The 18,574-nt window shown below is 40.3% G+C and overlaps 1 protein-coding gene across 1 annotated transcript; it reads right to left on the bottom strand.

Annotated features, from left to right (window-relative positions):
• Window positions 1-9,368: 9,368 nt before the first annotated feature.
• On the bottom strand, window positions 9,369-12,858 carry LOC147502234 (elongation factor 1-alpha-like). Its single transcript, XM_086607145.1, has 3 exons — window positions 12,730-12,858; window positions 10,767-11,249; window positions 9,369-10,652 (listed from the first exon to the last, which is right to left on the bottom strand). Exons 2-3 carry the CDS (start codon window positions 11,226-11,228, stop codon window positions 9,771-9,773), a joined length of 1,344 nt encoding a protein of 447 aa, XP_086463271.1. The 5' UTR covers window positions 11,229-11,249; window positions 12,730-12,858; the 3' UTR covers window positions 9,369-9,770.
• Between the last annotated feature and the right edge of the window lie 5,716 nt (window positions 12,859-18,574).

The raw sequence follows: 18,574 nt of genomic DNA on the forward strand, positions 1-18,574 counted from the left end.
CCAGCAACAGACAAGCTCAAGGAGAAACAAACACAAATCGAACCAGGAGAAAAAATTAATTTGGGCACAAATGATGACCCAAAGTTTGTTTATGTAGGGGCTGATTTAGACCCTAAGCTCAATGAGCAACTTGTCAAATTTCTATCTCTCAATAAAGATGTTTTCATTTGGTCGTATATAGATATGTTAAGAATCGACCCTCAAGTCGTTTGCCACAAATTAAATGTAGATCTAACTGTAAAGCCTATCAAATAACGACCTAAGAAACTGGCACTCAAATTTCAGAAAGCCATCAATGAAGAGATAGAAAAGCTCAAAAATGTTGGATTCATTAGAGAAGTCGAGTACCTGACCTAGCTAGCTAACATCGTAACCGTTCCTAAGAAGAACGGCCAGGTACAACTTTACATTGACTTCACCAACGTCAACAAGCATTGCCCAAAAGACAACTTCCCCTTACCAAGGATTGACATCCTAGTAGATCAAACTTGCGGACATGAACTTCTATCATTTATGGACGCATACAGCGGGTACAATTAGATACCACTTGCAGAAGAAGATTAGGAAAAGACGTCCTTCATAACCGAACAAGGAACGTTCTGCTACAACCTCCTACCATTCGACTTGAAGAACGCCAGTGCAATCTACCAAAGACTGGTCACAAAGATGTTCAAAGACTTATTGGGAGACACAATAGAAGTCTACATAGATGACATGGTAGTCAAAAGCGAAAAGGTTGGCGATCACATTTCTCACCTGTAAGAAGCTTTTGAAAGGTTGCGCCAAAACAAGATGAAGCTCAACCCAGCTAAATGTGTATTTGGAGAAGCTTCAGGAAAATTCTTAGGATACCTCGTTTCACAAAGACGCATTGAAGCAAACCCAGAACAAATACGAGCTATCTTAGAAATGCCAGAGCCAACTACCAAACAACAAATCTACAAGCTATCTGGCATGGTTTCAACCCTCAACAGATTCATCTCGCGTGCTTCAGACAAATGTAGACCGTTCCTACAAATACTCAAGAAAGGCGCAACATTCACTTGGACAGACAAATACCACAAAGCCTTTAACGACCTGAAGGCTTACCTATCAACTCCGCCCATCCTATCCAAACCAAATGAAAGAGAAATACTGAGACTTTATCTTGCAATTACCGACTTTGCCATCAGCTCGGTCTTCTTTCGTGAAAGCGAGGGAATCGAAAAGCCAATCTACTTCACCAACAAGACATTGGCAGATGCAGAGAAGCATTACTCTGCAATGGAGAAAACAATGATGTCTATGTTATACTTTGCTTGGAAGTTTTGACCGTACTTTCAGGCTCACAGCATCAAGGTCATAACAGATGTACCAATCAAGCAAGTCTTGAGTTCTAACAACAAAACGGCCCACATGGCCAAATGGGCTGAAGAACTCGGAGAGCATCACATCGAATTTGTTCCCAGAATGTGTTGCAAAGGTCAAGTGGTTGTTGATTTCCTTACCGACTTCCTCGTCGAAGATGTCAACTAGGAACCTGAGCCCATCACTTCACTTCATCAACCAACCACCCCAGACACATGACACCTCTACGTAGATGGAGCGTGCAACAACAATAGTAGTGGACTGGGGGCTGTGTTAACTTCCCTAGAGAGAACATAGTTACAAAAGTCAATCAAGATCGATTTCGCAACATCCAGCAACGAAGTGGAATATGAAGCATTAATCACAGGCCTTCGTATGACACAACAACTACAAGTCGGAAAGCTCAAGGCTTACAGTGACTCACAGCTAATCGTCAAACAGATCACCAAAGAGTATGTGACAAATGGAGAAAACTTAGCCAAGTACGCTCAAGTTGTCAATGACATCATCAACTCATTCAAAACATTCTCCTTAGAACACATTCCCCGGAGGATAATGACATATGCGATGACCTCACTTTCTTAGCCTAAAAAACCAAAGAGGCACGTCCTAGCACAATCTACATCGACATCCTAGAGAGGCCTGTTTACCGCCGAAAGAAGTGTTAACATTTTAAATTCTAACGAACTTTCAAATTCATCTGATGAAGAAATCACTCAATCATGGATAGGCCTATTCCTGAAGTATATTTCACATAGTGAGCTCCCAACAAAGGCAAAGAATACTCGTGCAATACAATTTCGAGCTCCCAGATATACAGTGATCAACGGACGATTGCTCCGTAAATCTGCAGGAAGACCCCACCTAAGATGCATAACTCCACGTGAAGGCCAACTCATCTTTAACGAAATTCACAAAGGTGAATGTAGCAACCATGCAGGAGCCAGATCTCTGGCCCACAAAGTAATCGCCCAAGGGCATTATTGGCCAGGAATGCTCATCGAGGCAAAGACGTATGTTCTCAAATACCACCAATGTCAAATACTTGGCCACAACCATCTAAGTCCAGCACAAGAGTTGATCAACATAGCCAGTCCATGGCCTTTTCATATATGGGGGCTAGACATCATGGGACCATTCATCCCACAAAAGAAAACAGGACTCAAATACGTCCTAGCAGCCACAGATTACTTCACTAAATGGGTGGAAGCCATCCCACTGGTCCAAGTCAAGGAAGTCCACGTCATCAACTTCATATGGACCAATATCATCAAAAGATTTGGTCTACCCCACACCCTTGTCATGGACAACGGGACATAATTTGCTAGCACACAAGTCAAGGCAGTTCTACAAAAATGGCGCATCACTTAAGCATTTTCAACACCTATATATGCACAAAGCAATAGCCAAGCAGAGGCCACGAACAAATCCATCAAAGAAAATCTCCAAAAGAAGTTAGAGAGCAAGAAAAGTCAATGGCCTGAACAACTCGAGAACATTTTATGGGCATACAGAGCAACAGCTAGAGCCAGCACCAATGAGTCTCCTTTCACACTCTGCTTCTGAACAAAAGCAGTCATACCATCAGAGCGCACAATCACAACAACACAATCCGACATCGTTGAATCAGGAGAAAATGACAATATCTTAGCTAAAGAAGTCGATCTCCCAGAAGAGCGAATGGAAACATCTACAATTACCCTAGCTCGATACCACCAAACAATCCAACGATCTTACAACAAAAAGGTCGTCCCAAGATCTTTCCAAGCTGGTGACCTAGTCCTCAAAAAGACGTTAGCACCAGCCAAACTTGACCCAACATGGGGAGGCCCATACATAATTCACAAAGTTGTTGAAAATGGAGCGTACTAGATTAAAACTCAGCTCGGTGATGCGCTTCCACGACCTTGGAACACAGCTCTACTCAAGCGTTTATACCAATAATATGTCTCTAATTATATCAATCAAATGAATGAAATTTCATCAACATTTCGCGTATGAATGTTATCTTTGCATTACATAAATACCGCACATCTTGCACGCGCTAACCGATCTGGGGTATCATAATATCCGACCTGGCATTGACGCCAGAATTGAGTACAACTTAACTATAATTGCTACGCAGTGGTTAATTATCAGTTAAATTCAATCTACGGTCATCCAAATGAACCGCAATCAACTTAACACCAACGCCAGGGTTAAGCATGATTCAACTGTAATTGCCACATAAAGGCCAATTATCAGACAAATACAATCTAGGGGACCCCCAAAAGGACCCCAATTCAACTTAAGGCCCTGAAATGGGTTAAGTTAGATTCAACTATAATGACCATTCAAAGGCTAGTTAGCTGTCAAAAATCAATAAGGAGTTCCCCCAAAAGGAATGACTCAACCAACACATACACCTAAGGACACGAGGAAACCTATATGCCAACCACATGCATATATCAGGTCATACATGAACGTTTTACAACCTATTGCCATCAGACAACCTAACAAAGTTCAGCAGGTCATCGGTTCTACTATTATACAACACAGGACGTCAAACAACAAAGCAATAGAAACAATCACATTCCTACCAACTTCAAACACTATCTCAACAAGTAAGTAATTTAAATAATTTTTACTTCATACAAATTTGGTTAGATGCTAGAGGCCCCCAGGTTATCCTGAGAAAACGACCTCAGCACCCCCATCATAAAAAAATCAGTTATGAGTATCAAAAAGAGATGTATTTAAACTTTGTTCAAAAAATCTTCAACCAAACTTCAAATAAAAAACAAGAAGATCAAGATCACTGAACAAAAGGAAGATTCTCCACATTCAAGGGCTCAAGTGAGCTGCCCTTTTCTTTAACAGGACCGCTACCTCGATCACCACTTGTATTCAAGACTTCAGGACAACATCTTCATTAAGGAAAGGTACCGAGCGAAAGACTGGTCGGTGGGTAGATCAGGTCGTCTACTAGCATCTGCAACAGCACTTTCCACAGCTACTATTGCAGCCCTACTTTCGACCGACCTCTTGAGGATTTTGTACTTATGTTCTAGCTCCATGTAATCATCCACCAGAACGTAAACATCACCACTCTCTACCAGGTCGACCAAGTCGTTGTATTCATTCTGAGCTCGCTCAGTAACAGCCTACGCATTTTTGCACTCCGCAACCTAATGCCGACCTCCCCCCTTGAATCGTCAAGAGATGGCTGCAACAAGGCGAGCCTACCAGCCAAGTCCCCAACCTGAGCCCTCAGCCCCCCAACTTCAGCACGCCCCACCTCTTGCACCGCCAGCAGCTTGTCATAGGCCTCCTTGGCAGCATCCAGCTCCTTTTTGTATAGGTCGGAGATAGTTGCCATCTCCTTCAGCTTCATATACATGGCCAAGACCTGACAAACAACAAAATAAGTCACAAAGTATTAAATCAAAGCACAAAACAAAAGCTCAGATCGGAGGGATACTTACAATGCAAATGGAGCGATCCATATCTTTCAGATTCGCCTCCAAGTCTTTCCCCGTCTCCAGCTGGTGTCTATCTCCATCCAAGGCAATGCTCTCCAACAACTATTAAAGACTTGAAGCTGTAGTTCTTGTTCTTCACTATCTTTCTCAACCCACTCACTGGGTCATAGTAGCTGACCACCCTATCCAGGGCGCCGGACTTCAAGCCTTTTGTCACTTGTCACCGGGGCGTACTCCCCGGCCACTCTCACGGTGGCTGCCGGGCCTCACTAGCTTTCTTCTTGCCCTTGGCATCAGCCACCCCCACATCAACAACCAACTCCCTCATATTCATCTTCTTCAAAGGAGCCCGACCTAAAGAAGTACGACCTTCCATCATACCAGGTTGTTCCTTAGACTCAGTTTGGGTCCTCTTCACCCCCTCAAGCTCAACCACCTCAGAGCGCCTCTTCAGCTGAGGCCTCCGGAAAGGAGTAGGAGCATCACCACTACCCCTAACACTTCCACCTAGACCACGACCAGCTCGATCAATCACCATCACCCCCCTCATAACGTCTTGAAACATAACGGTTATCAGCAGCTCCTCTAGCCGTTCTCACTCCAAAACAGGTGCCTTCCTTTGGCTCTCCCTCTCCATCTCAGTGTCCGAGCTAGATTTAGAGATATCAAGAACAAGCTTATGAGCCCTCTTCTTCTGCTCAGCTTGCTTCTTGTTAATTTTCGCACAACCTCGTCTCTTGAAGTAGTGCGCAACCTCCCCCAACAAAGATGCCTTCTCTTCCAAAGTCAGCCTAGCAAACTCTTCAATCGCCCCTGTGGACGTATGATTCCGAACTACGACCTCTACAAAACAAACAAACATCAGAAGGTCATCATATCAAACTTATAACCAAAACAAACAACCTACAACCTACAACTTACAACATAAAAATGACCCACATCAAATAAACGACCTACCATCAGTCCTCACACTACGATTCTCCACCTCATACCCAGGAGGACAATAATTCTCCACAATCAACAGAGGCCTACGTCACCACTCTTCTTTACTCACACCAACAATCACCGGTGACTTACCCCTCATCACTTGAAAACCAAAATTCAAAGCAGAAGATATTTTTATAGCGAAATGCTCTAGCACGTCAGACAAACATATGTTATAAATATAATCTCCGAGTCTCAACAAATCTAGCACGCGGAGTACCCTCCAACTATTACCCACAAATTGCAAGGGTGGTTTACCACAAAAGTTCAAAACGTTCAAAATCAGACGTGAGAACGGCAACCTCAACCCCACCTTTAGTTGGCCATATATACGTAATTACAACCTTATCGTCTTGAGGCACATAATCACAGCCAAACACATTCTTCTCACCGCTCAGATCATATATCGTCAGGTCGGGGCTATCAATCCCAAACTCTCTTCTCAAATCCCCAAAATTATCCCACACCGACCTGGACACCGCCACGTCAGTCATCGTCTCCAATGAAGAGGACGATGACACCTCACCTTCACTACGTGCCCTAGCACCATCAGCACCATCATTTACAGTTCTCTCTTTCCACTGATCAATCTCCACTTTCCCACTCAAACTATCACTAGTAATCAACATTGCAATAACAAAAGAAGCAAAAAGATCAAATTTTAAAGTTCAAAAGACGCACCTGAAGAAAATAAAAGCTCGAAAAGTTTTTGCTTTCTCTTTTTTTTCTCTGCTTTTTTGACTCGTGTTGATAGAATGAGAAATGGGAAGCCACCGCCAGACCCTAAAACCCTTCAGCTGCACAAACTTTGAAAAAGACAAAACGTTTGGGTTTCACACACAACATAATCATAACTCGCCCACAAACCGCCACGATTTTGGGCCCATGGGTCAAATCCAATAGTTCTCGCACATTTTTCAAACCAAGCAAAGTCAGCTGTGCGACACGTGTTGAACGCTTTATTCTAATTTTCTTTCCTTTTCACAATACAGCTGTCCAAAGAACAAATAAAATAAAGGGGTTGTATAAGTACCCTCTATTCTACGCTCATGTCACTATAGCACACGTGTCAACACTATGTCGTATCTCAACCAGTTCGTAGCACTTGACCAACACGTCATAACAACCCAAACTCAGGTCGTCCCAAATTTCAAGTACAGCCATATATGAAAGCAAATCATCTAGTGCAATCCTGGAGCTCAGTCAACGCACCATTCAAGGAAACATTTACTTTGTAACATCAGGAGTAATGACGAATCATCAAGATAGCACACAAAGTGGATCTACACTTGATAACAGCTTGGAACAAATAAGGAAAGTCAGTCCAGACATCTATAAGTAGAGAGAGATGAACTACGTAAGGCTTGATTCAAATTTACCCCGAGAAACTTGATACGTAGTCAACTCTTATTCCTATAAAAAGTGCAGCCACTTCCCATCAATCAGAACCTCAAGACTCAAGTCGTAGACCTTAAAACACTAAACCTCTACAACGTCTATAGCAAATTACCAAGAGAAGAAAGAGAGACCACTGATCCAGTTCCAGTAAAACTTTCATCACTGTCTTCTTCAGTAAATTGTGCTCAAGCCTCAAGCAATACAGGTTTAGTTCATAGATATATGTTGAAATCCTTGCTATTAAGTGAACTTTTGTATCCTTCACATGACTTTTCCATGCCAAAGTCTTGATAACATTGACCAGTTTTTGGTCGTTTTGTGAAACTTGTATATTTTAACTTATTCGAATGTATACACGACAAATTGACAATAGAATGGGTTTGACTAGACTAAGCAGCATTCAAAAATGTACGCGAGGACAATGATCAGGGACCAAAAAGATACATAACAATAACAAATAAGAGACGCAGTGGCCTAGTGGCAACAAGCTAGAAACAAGCTCTGCACCAAGAGAAGGGAGCGCGGTGCTTTTGTCTCGAAGGAGTAGCGCCAACAACTTGAAATTAAACAAAGAGGCAAATTTTCAAGTTGCTTAGCCGATGCTCAATGAGCCAAAATGCTCAAAACAAACTCACAATAGTGGCACTGTTAATTGCTATGACTTGTATATCGAGAAAAAAAAATTGCTACGACTTTTACTGTCGAATAGAAAGTTCAAGTAGTACGAAGGTAAATGTACTTATTCTCTAGTGTCTCAACCGGAAATCATTTACTTTATCATAGAATCTCCCCTACAGAAGAATCTGTGTTTGTGTTGAATTGTTGATACCATTTGACACTTGTTTACTGTATTTCTAATAGTATATATTCTATTCTATACAGACATACAGTCACGTTAGAAGCTCTTTCTATTTCCTGAACAGGACATTATGCATTCAGATATTATTTGATGGAACGGTATGTTGTGCATCAAGCCAGAAATTATAAAGTTGCAGTCCAGATTTAATCAGTATTCACTATAAGCAAGAAAATCCAGTCCCCAACTCTACACGCATAATTTTGTTGTTTCAATAACGATTTTTTTTGTGTGTACCCGGGGGCAGAAATTTTGCGGTTTGTCTCCTATTTTAATTAAATAGACAGACTACAAAAACTCTGCTGTCTATATCTGAAAAGAAGAGAATTGTGTGTTTTAGCGTCTGGACTATACAGATGGCTAAGTTTCTGCCATTTGTATGTTAAATTGCAACAGAGGCAGAAACTCTGCAGTTCGTATCCCGATTTTAACAGCTGTTAAAAAGTCTCATTGGACTGGGTTTTGGATTTTCAGGTGCCAAATTTGACTAGGCTGCTAAAAAACCTATGTGACACCTTTTAGCAGCCCTCCATTGGACTTGCTCTTAGCACTCGCCACGCCCAAAGGGTATTTTACAGTTTTTGCCACGCCACAGCCCACAGGGCACTGGCCAAATCAGCGTGGGTCGGAAACTCAGGGCCTCGGGCACCACCTATCAAAATCACGCTAAAAGAAACAAAAATAATAATGTACAGGCCACGGTACCCCAAGACAGCCAATTTTTATGTACAAAATTTCATGTTATAAAAGCATTCAAATGGTTTGGCACTAGGGAAAACTGGGGATGATAAAAATTCCCCACTACAATCAAACACAACCAATTGAAGTCTACAAAAGGTTATATTATTTGGGCTACCTCGAGGATATCCCAATAGGGATGAGTGTGCCAATACCGGGGATCCAACGGTATCGGATGTCGTCTCTATGAGGATATCCTTGGGGTAGACGAACTCAAGGTTATATTAAGTGCCTGGGACTTGAAGTCTACAAAAGGTTATATAAAGTGCCTGGGACTCAGAGAGAGACCAGAATCCAAGATTACAAACACCGAGGTTACATAGAAAAAACCAAATGAGAAAAATCAATCCTAAAAGAAAAATCATTTAAAATGGTGATCGTGTCTTAAATACGATCTACTGACATCCAATACGAACACGCATACAGATCACATTTTTGGCATACATATTGCCAGAAAAGAAATCCAATAGTACGGGAAAAGTCATTACCATAAAAAACAAAACAGTACCAGGGAAAAATAAACGAGATGGTTCGCCTTAGTATAAGATGGAAAGACCTGTTAGCATTGTGAGATACAGCAAACAGAACAAACTAAACAAGATTTCATTCAATCAATATGAATGCCAGACCTACTTCAGATTCAAACAAGTACTGTAAAAGGATCGCGGAAAACCTAATTACGATACTAGTAACATGAAGGAGAAGAATTATCCGCAGAGAATATAGAAAACAAAACTTATACGGGATCCCAACTTATAATATTGAAACTCTTAACATGGTACTGAAATGCAAGACCAAACTGACCAAACTGTTTTGTCATCAGAAGTCCAGAAACAAAATTACTAAAACATCTGCCACCGCCGGTCAAGAACCCAGTTCTCCAACCAAACACTAGAAACCGCACCAACTGACTCAAAAGCACGACAAAAAGAAACTATATGACCATAACTACCCAGGGACTTCACTGATGACCAATACCAATCGATTCACTTCTTCTTGGCAGCAGACTTGGTGACCTTAGCACCAGAAGGATCCTTCTTCTCCACACTCTTAATAACACCAACAGCCACAGTCTGCCTCATGTCACGGACAGCAAACCTTCCAAGAGGAGGATACTCAGAGAAAGTTTCGACCACCATTGGTTTAGTAGGAATCATCTTAACAAAGGCTGCGTCACCATTCTTCAAAAACTTGGGCTCCTTCTCCAGCTCCTTTCCAGAACGCCTATCAATCTTTGTCAGGATCTCTGAAAACTTGACTGCAATGTGTGAAGTGTGACAGTCAAGGACTGGTGCGTATCCGTTTCCAATCTGCCCTGGGTGATTCATGATGATAACCTGCGCGGTGAAGTTAGCAGCCTCCTTGGCAGGGTCATCCTTGGAGTTTGATGCAACATAGCCACGCTTCAGATCCTTAACTGCAACATTCTTTACATTGAAGCCAACATTGTCACCAGGAAGAGCCTCCAGAAGAGCCTCGTGATGCATCTCTACAGACTTGACCTCAGTGGTTAGACCAGAGGGGCCAAAAGTCACCACAATACCAGGCTTTATAACACCAGTCTCAACACGGCCTACAGGAACAGTTCCAATACCACCAATCTTGTAAACATCTTGAAGGGGAAGACGAAGAGGCTTGTCTGTGGGACGCTTTGGCTCTGAAATCTGATCAAGGGCATCAAGGAGAGTTGGACCCTTGTACCACTCAAGGTTGGCAGATCTTTCAATCATGTTGTCGCCCTCGAAACCAGAAATTGGGACAAAAGGAATCTTGTCAGGATTGTAGCCAACCTTCTTCAGATAGGAAGACACCTCCTTCACAATTTCATCATACCTCGCCTTGGAGTACTTAGGTGTGGTGGCATCCATCTACAGACAAAACCAAAAGGAATCAACATAGATTTACAAGATAAGTAAAAAAAATTCACACTAGCAAAAGTGATATGAACAAAAGGAAATACAAAAAAAAGTTGAAACAAATACCTTATTACAGCAGCAGATCATCTGCTTCACTCCCAAAGTGAAAGCAAGCAAAGCATGCTCACGAGTTTGTCCATCCTTGGAGATTCCAGCTTCAAAACCACCAGTAGTTGAGTCAATGATCAAGACTGCACAATCAGCCTGGGAAGTTCCAGTGATCATGTTCTTGATAAAGTCACGATGTCCAGGAGCATCAATGACAGTGCAGTAGTACTTGGTTGTCTCGAACTTCCACAAGGCAATGTCGATGGTGATACCACGTTCACGCTCAGCCTTAAGCTTGTCAAGAACCCATGCGTATTTGAAAGACCTTTTGTTCATCTCAGCCGCTTCTTTCTCAAAGCGCTCAATGACACGCTTGTCAATTCCACCAAGCTTGTAGATCAGATGCCCAGTGGTTGTGGACTTCCCAGAGTCGACATGACCAATAACAACAATGCTTATATGAATCTTCTCCTTACCCATAGCTGCCTTTAGTTCAAAGCTCTACAATATCAAATATTTGGAAGAATCAGACATCTAACCAATAAAAGAACACAAAAATTGAGCATCACAAACAAAGATTAAAAAGGTATGGGCAGGTGCAACTGGCTCAACTCTATGGACAAAAGTAACAAGAAAATAATGAATTCTCAGCAGATAGATCTTAGAAAAGTCATACAAAAATCACAAATCCATTGGAAACCTACTTGCCCACCACGGCTGCCTCTAGGTCAAAGTTCAACCACACAAATACAAATCTGGAGGAACCTCATAGAAACCAAGGAATAAAACAGAAAGAAAAACAAGACAATGACCCTAGCAACTACAAAAAGATTTAGTATATAGGGAAATCATGATTGATAAACTTGGGTGCTGAATACAGAAAATTAAACTTATTTAGAACCGGCCACAAGATAAAATGATGAAATTACACAGCATCAGGTATAAATGTCCTCCAAAACTACTACATCCAATTATAATATGTTACTACCTCAAAGAAATATACAATCAGGCATAAATTGCCTATTCTCAAGTTCAGACTACAAAATCCAATTATTTGTAACCGTATAGTGAACATGCAAAACTCAAACAAAAAAATAGTTATCTGGACCATTATATCAATTAAGTTTCTGGCCACCACATAATCCAAAATTTCAAGAAACATCATGACCAAAAAAAAGTCACTACGTACTTATTCAACTGAAATTGCAAATTTCAATTTTCAAGCAAGTCTTTCATACACAGCAACAATGCTAGAATCACCAACCAAAATTTATCAAATGGCAACAGTACAAAGAATTAATCACCATCCCAATTGTAGTAATCTAAGTTATATGGACACACCATATTTTGGGGAAAAAATCCATGTCGGATACGTATCCAGTGTCCGTGTTAGACACATTGTATGAAATTTACCTCAAATTTTGATATTTTTTGCCGGACACACCTCCTAACCTAGGTAGGTAGTAACTAATTCAATCTTGACTGAGTGAAGGTACAACATGCAATAACTATTATGTTGATTTGTAATAAACAAAAACATCTGATCATTGAAAAGTTTTGACCAACTTCAATACAGGAACGCCCTTAATATATCATCAATCAGCTCATATACAAAATAAATACTGATTTGAGATATCATATCAATCGAACCAATTTATAAATTCATATTCAAAAGTGAAGTATAGTAAGACAGCTGGCTATGGGATTCGAACCCATGCGCACTTATTAGTGCAGAAGAACTGAACTTAATTAAGTCTTCCCCTTGACCACTCGGGCAAACCAGCTAGGATTAAAACATTAATCAATTAAATCATCAGATCACTATTCATTTTAGATCAATAAACATTACGTACATCTAGAAAGATAAATCAGATCAATTGATTTATAATAGATTGCTGATCTATTATGAATAACCAGCTTTATATAACGTTTAAAACTAGATCAAAATCATATAAAACAACATGCATTCTCTAGATCTTACCACAGACAATGAAGAAGAGATGCGGCTTTGAGAGAAAAATGACAATAACCCTAGCTGCTATTGATATGTATTTATAGATAAATGCAGTTACCTAAATGCCCTGAACATTCTAGAAACGGTTGGGATATTTTCGTCTTTTAGTCGGTTTAGAAAACGTGCTGACCAGATAAATTTCTTTGGGCCCAAGGTTTGATAAGATCCACTTTGGTATTTATTATTAAAACGGCGGCGAATTAAACAAAACTTTAAACTTCTGACCCACCCTTTGTTTGGGCCCATCAATATTCAATACTTGTCTGGAATGGATTTTTACATGATTAACTTAAGGGTAATTTTGACTTAACCCCCCACAGATGAGTAGCGGTTTGACTAAATCCCCCATTTTTAAAATCATTTGAGTTTGCCCCCCACTCCGTCAATTTTGTATGTAACAAACGTTGGTATTTTAGCTATTGACCATTTTACCCTTATGAAATATTGCCCCTCACATTAACACGTTAAACCTAGCTTTGCGAAAACCCCCCAAACGTTGCCATTATTTAATTCTTGCACTCTCTCTCTCGTATTTTACATAATGGCCATTTTGCCCTTATGTTGGGTTTCCCGCCACATTAAAACGTAATATCCATTTGGAAAAATCACCCAAATATTGCCCTAATCTCTCTCTCTCTCTCTCTCTCTCTCTCTCTCTCTCTCTCTCTCTCTCTCTCTGTATGTGGAGATTGTTGGTAAGTCTCGTTCTCGTTTATCTACATTTAATTTAGTTTTGTTTAAACAGATTACATTTTTGTTTCGTTTTTTGTACACACAGTCTCTCTCTCTCCCTCTCTCTCTCTCTCTCTCTCTGTTGTGTGTTTCTACCCTTTTGTTTTAGGGTTTAGGTTGATTACTTGTAAGGGGAATTCTCATTTTGTTGTATGTTGTAGTTTCAGAGAAAATGACTACTTTAAGGTATCGAGTTCTTAGATTGCATATTAATGGTGAATAGAGAGAAGCTACTAGGGATGGTGTTAGGTGTAATGTGTATATGGGTGGGCATGAACTAAATACAGAGTTAGTTGATGGCGAGAAGGCAAACATGGCAGAATTAGTTGAGTGGATCACAAAACATGTTGACTGCAACTGTAACCCTATATTGGAGATTAATTGGAATGAACGAGGAAATCTAAGGCGACTAGTTTAAATGATGATTTGAAGTATATGTGGGTTTATGCAAAAGCCGATAGAAGTGGATATACTAATTTGTATGTGAAAATTCATCGAGGTTGAGGAATTGTCGAAAGTAGTAGTCTTGATGAGGGAAGAAGTAAGTGACGATGAGGAAGAAGTAAGTGATGATGATGTTGTAATTGTAGGAGGGAAACAATACAAGAAGGGGATTGAATTTGATCTCGATGAGTGGCCAACTGTGGAAGAAGTTAATAGGATTGTGGACTTAACAAGTGGTTCATGTAAGGGTAGAAAACTTTTAGAATACAATATTGATGGTAGTGGGTCTCAGCCCCAGACTTTAAGTGGTGAATCACTTGGAGGGGACCATTTGGGTGGGGTGGAAACCCAAACTAGTTGGTCTACTGAAGGAAGACCAGAAAGCTCTAAGTCCCAAAGCAGCTCTAAACAGAGTCAAAAGAAAAGTAAGGCAAACTATACTTCCCAAGCCTCTTCTTCTCAAGTTGCAGGTACGTCTTCATTTATTGGGTTTACTTCTGAGCTTATTTTTCATTTATTCTTCTTACATATCTCATTACCCCTTATTCATTAGATGAAGTTGTTGATGACTACTTCAACTTGGATTTTCTAAACTTTAGAGTGGATGACCATGCTGCTGGTACTGCTAATGTGACCACTGATAATGGTATATTAATTAGATTGGTTTTAATTTCATATGTAACATTTTTCTATTACAGTGTCTAATTACATTAGTTTTAATTTCATATGTAGATGAAACCCAAACTGGTGGAGCACATACAGAAGGGGGTAGATTAAATGTGGATCAAATTGATGCAGAAGAGGCTTACCATAGTGAGTTCTCATCGATGAAGAATACATACCGATGCAAGATAGATTGATAGTGAAGAAGAAACAGTTGGTTGAAGAAAACTTGAGAGGAAATGATAATGTTGTAGATGAAAGGGATGTTGGTAGGATAAATGAGGTCTTGGAGAAAACATACAATATACCAACTGATGAAGGAGTAGTTGGGGTTCCACAATCTTTGAAGTTTGAGGTTGGGCAGTGCTGGAAGGATATGTATGAGTGTAGGGATTATGTCAGACTTTATGCTATTAGTAATAAGTTTGTTGCTGAATACACAAGAAATGATAGTAATAAGATTGAATGGAAATGCAAGGCTGATGGCTGTCCCTAGATGATTTATGTGAGGGTGTTACCAAATAAATATACAATGAAGTGTAGGAAGTTGGTGAACACACATACATGTGAGTCTGATAGGGAAGACAAGAATCCAATGGCAAATGCAAAATGGATAGCAACCCGGACTTGAGAAAGAAATGAGGCTTCATTATAGGGTATACACACCTAATGATATTATGGTGGAAATGATGGATAAGTATCAGGTTAGGATTAAGTATTGGCAAGCTTGGCATGCAAAGAACATGGCAATGGAGAAGATCCATGGTTGTTATTATACTTCTTATGCAAAATTACGAGTTGTGTAGGCAAACTTTTGCAAGCTAACTTTCGGGGAAGTGTTGCAAAGCACTCTAGACATGAAAATTTCCATAGTTTTATGACCGTGTATTGCATTCAAGGCTAGTCTAGATGGTTTTGTGCAATGTTGTAGGCCTATGATAGGACTCGATGGTTGTTTCTTGAAGGGGAAGCATGGAGGTGTCTGCCTATCTATTATTGCATTGGATGGTAACAATGGATTGTTCCCTGTTGCTTTTTATTTGTGTATTGCTGAAAATACAGAGACATGGACTGATTTTCTAGAGAAGATGGCACCACACTTAAATAGGCACCCTCAAAAGTTGACTATTATCTCGACAAGCGAAGAAAGATCGGGTTCTCTGCTAGCTTACAACCGTTTTCCACGATTGTAACCCGGAGGTATTGTTTTGAACACATGGTCAAGAACATGAAAACTAAGTATAGAGGAGTTGAGCTTGAAGCACGGAGTCTTTGCTAAAACATATTCGAGTCGAGTTTACAAAACCCGATGGATGAGCCGAAAAAGCTTGACAAAGGAGCAAAAGACTATCGATGGGTGAAGACCCGAGGTTGTGGGCAAGATCATACTTTGATGAAGTGTGTAAGTCGATAATTTGTCTAACAACTTTTCAAGCATGGAATAGTCATATATTGATGGCTAGGGACAAACCCATTGTCAAAATGATTTCCACAAGTGATGATCTTGCAAATGAAGTTATTATATGACAGGAAAGAGAAATGTGAGCTATGGAATGATAATGATTTAGTGCCAAGGGTTAAGGATATTATTATTGACCTTAGCAGCAAAATTGAAAATTTGAATGTGAGTGGTTCAACAATTGAAGGCACATTTTTAGTGACTAATGTCTTTACTGGAAAATGGTGGAATGTGGACTTAAAGAGACACACATGTGATTGTCATGAATGGCAAGTCACTGGCATTCCTTGTCTTCATGTTGTAGCTGTCATTAAACCAAGGAGGCAACAATGGATTGAGTAAGATCATTGAATTTCTCTTTCTGTGAATCATTTCTGTCTTTCTGTGAATCTTTTCTGTCCTGTCTTTCTGTCTTTCTGTTAAGGGGAATTTTAACTTAACCCCCCAAAGTTTGGTAGCGTTTTGACTAAACCCCCCAAAGTTGGATAGTGTTTTGACTAAACCCCCCATTTTAAAAATCATTTATGTCCTGTCTTTCTATGAATCATTTTTGTGAATAATTTCTGCTATACTGTGAATCATTTATGTCTTTTTTGTGAATCATTTTTGTCTGTCTTTCTGTGAAGGGGTCATTTCTATCTTCTTCTTTCTGTGAGTCATTTATGTGAATCATTTCTGTCTTTCTGTGAATCATTATACCTCCATTTGTGTTGTTTTAGGTATTGTAGCCCTTATTTCTCTGCAGCAACTTACAAAAGAGCTTGTGCTGGTCACATTGTACCTTACTTGCATGAAGATGAATGGCCTATTGTAAGTATAGTTGCACTCCATTTCATGTTTGGTATTATAGTTGTAGTATGTTATCTGATAGTAGTGTGTTTGTAACAGCTACTCAAGAAGAATATATTTATCCACCAATCGGACAAAGACAACTGGCTGGCCAAGGGCCGTGAATAGAAGAAGAGGTGCGAGATGAATCTAACGGTAAAAGTGTTCAAGGTGTCAAAGTTTATGGGCATAATGCCGAGGTTGTCAAGGAGGTCGGTGGGAGATAATGTTAATCACGAGAAGCCATCGCCATTGCAAATTTCTTTGCTAGAGAATCTCATAGAGGAAGAGGAAGGCACAGGAGACCAAGAACAAGGCCACTCCCAAACCCCTTTCTTCTCGCAATCAATCAATGCACAAGATGGGGAGTCAAGTTCTTTGAAAGTGATTTGTCGCCAAAGGTAGGTAGAGCGAGGGTGGTAGGGGTAGGGGTACAAGTGGTGAGGATGAGAGCCAACTACCTACAAGTGAATATGGGAGTCAAGTTGTTGAAGGTGATTTGCCAACAAGAGGTAGAGGCAGAGGTGTTAGAGGTAGGGGTAGGGGTACAAGTGGTGAGGATGAGAGCCAAGTGACTGCAAGTGAAGATGGGAGTCAACTGCCTGCAAGTGGGAGAAGAAGTAGAGGTGGTAGAAGCAGGAGTAGGGGTAAGGGGAGAAATGCTACAGATGGGAGCCAAGAGGGGACTGCAAGTGAGGATGGGGGTGGAAGAGGCAGAGGCAGAGGAGGTGCTAGGGGTAGGAGGAGAGGGGGAAATGTTTCTAATCAAGGCCATCTATCTGAACTTTTATTTGGAAGTTCACAAGGTCCACAACCTAGCCAATCCCGAACCTATTCAAACTCAAGAAAGTTTGCTCCATTGAGGCCACCAACATACATACACCGCAATGCCACCAATGCCACCTCCAAGAAAGAGGTCCGGGAAGGGTACAACATCCTCTCAAGCTTCTTCACAAAGGCAGAGTCTTGACTACATTAATGCTATGTTTTTATGGGGTTTTGTAAGTGTTGTGTTATGGATTTGTTGTAAGACTGAGGTTATGTGTAAGACTTCAATGATTTGCTGTAAGACTTAATGTTTTGTGTAAAATGTACTTGATTTGTTGTGTCAGACCTGAGTCAAGTGCTATGTAAAATGTACTTGATTTGTTATTCTATTAAGTGTTAGAGTAGTGTTATGTATGCTTAAGTGTTGTGTTATGGATTTGTTGTAAGACTCCAATGACTTAAGTGCTGTGTTTTGATCATTTTAAGACATGTTTGCTGTTATGCATTTTTTATCATATTAACATGTCAGACTTAAATGTAGACTTGAACACTATGTCAGAATTAAATATAGACTTGAATATGTCCATTACATTAAAATGCTAATTTCCTCACAAGTTCAGTTACATCAGACACATTGCCTTCAATATTCATCTTAATAACACCATCAATACACAACTTAAGTTTCCCCTCCTCTTTAGACTTCTCTTTGTTCTTCACTTCATTCCTTTCCACTTCCACTTCCACGACCTTCCCTTTTGCTTTAGTTGGTACATCTATCCATTTGTAACCGTTGCATCTTGGTACACTATTACATCCGAGGAATCTCAATCCTTTAGTGTGTTCTTGCCCACTCCAAATAACCCTCATAATATCTGGACATCCTAAAACACGGGGATAATCAAGCCAACGACAATCAAC

The sequence above is a fragment of the Coptis chinensis genome, chromosome 4, assembly GCF_015680905.1.
Source record: "Coptis chinensis isolate HL-2020 chromosome 4, ASM1568090v1, whole genome shotgun sequence".
NCBI lineage: Eukaryota > Viridiplantae > Streptophyta > Magnoliopsida > Ranunculales > Ranunculaceae > Coptis > Coptis chinensis.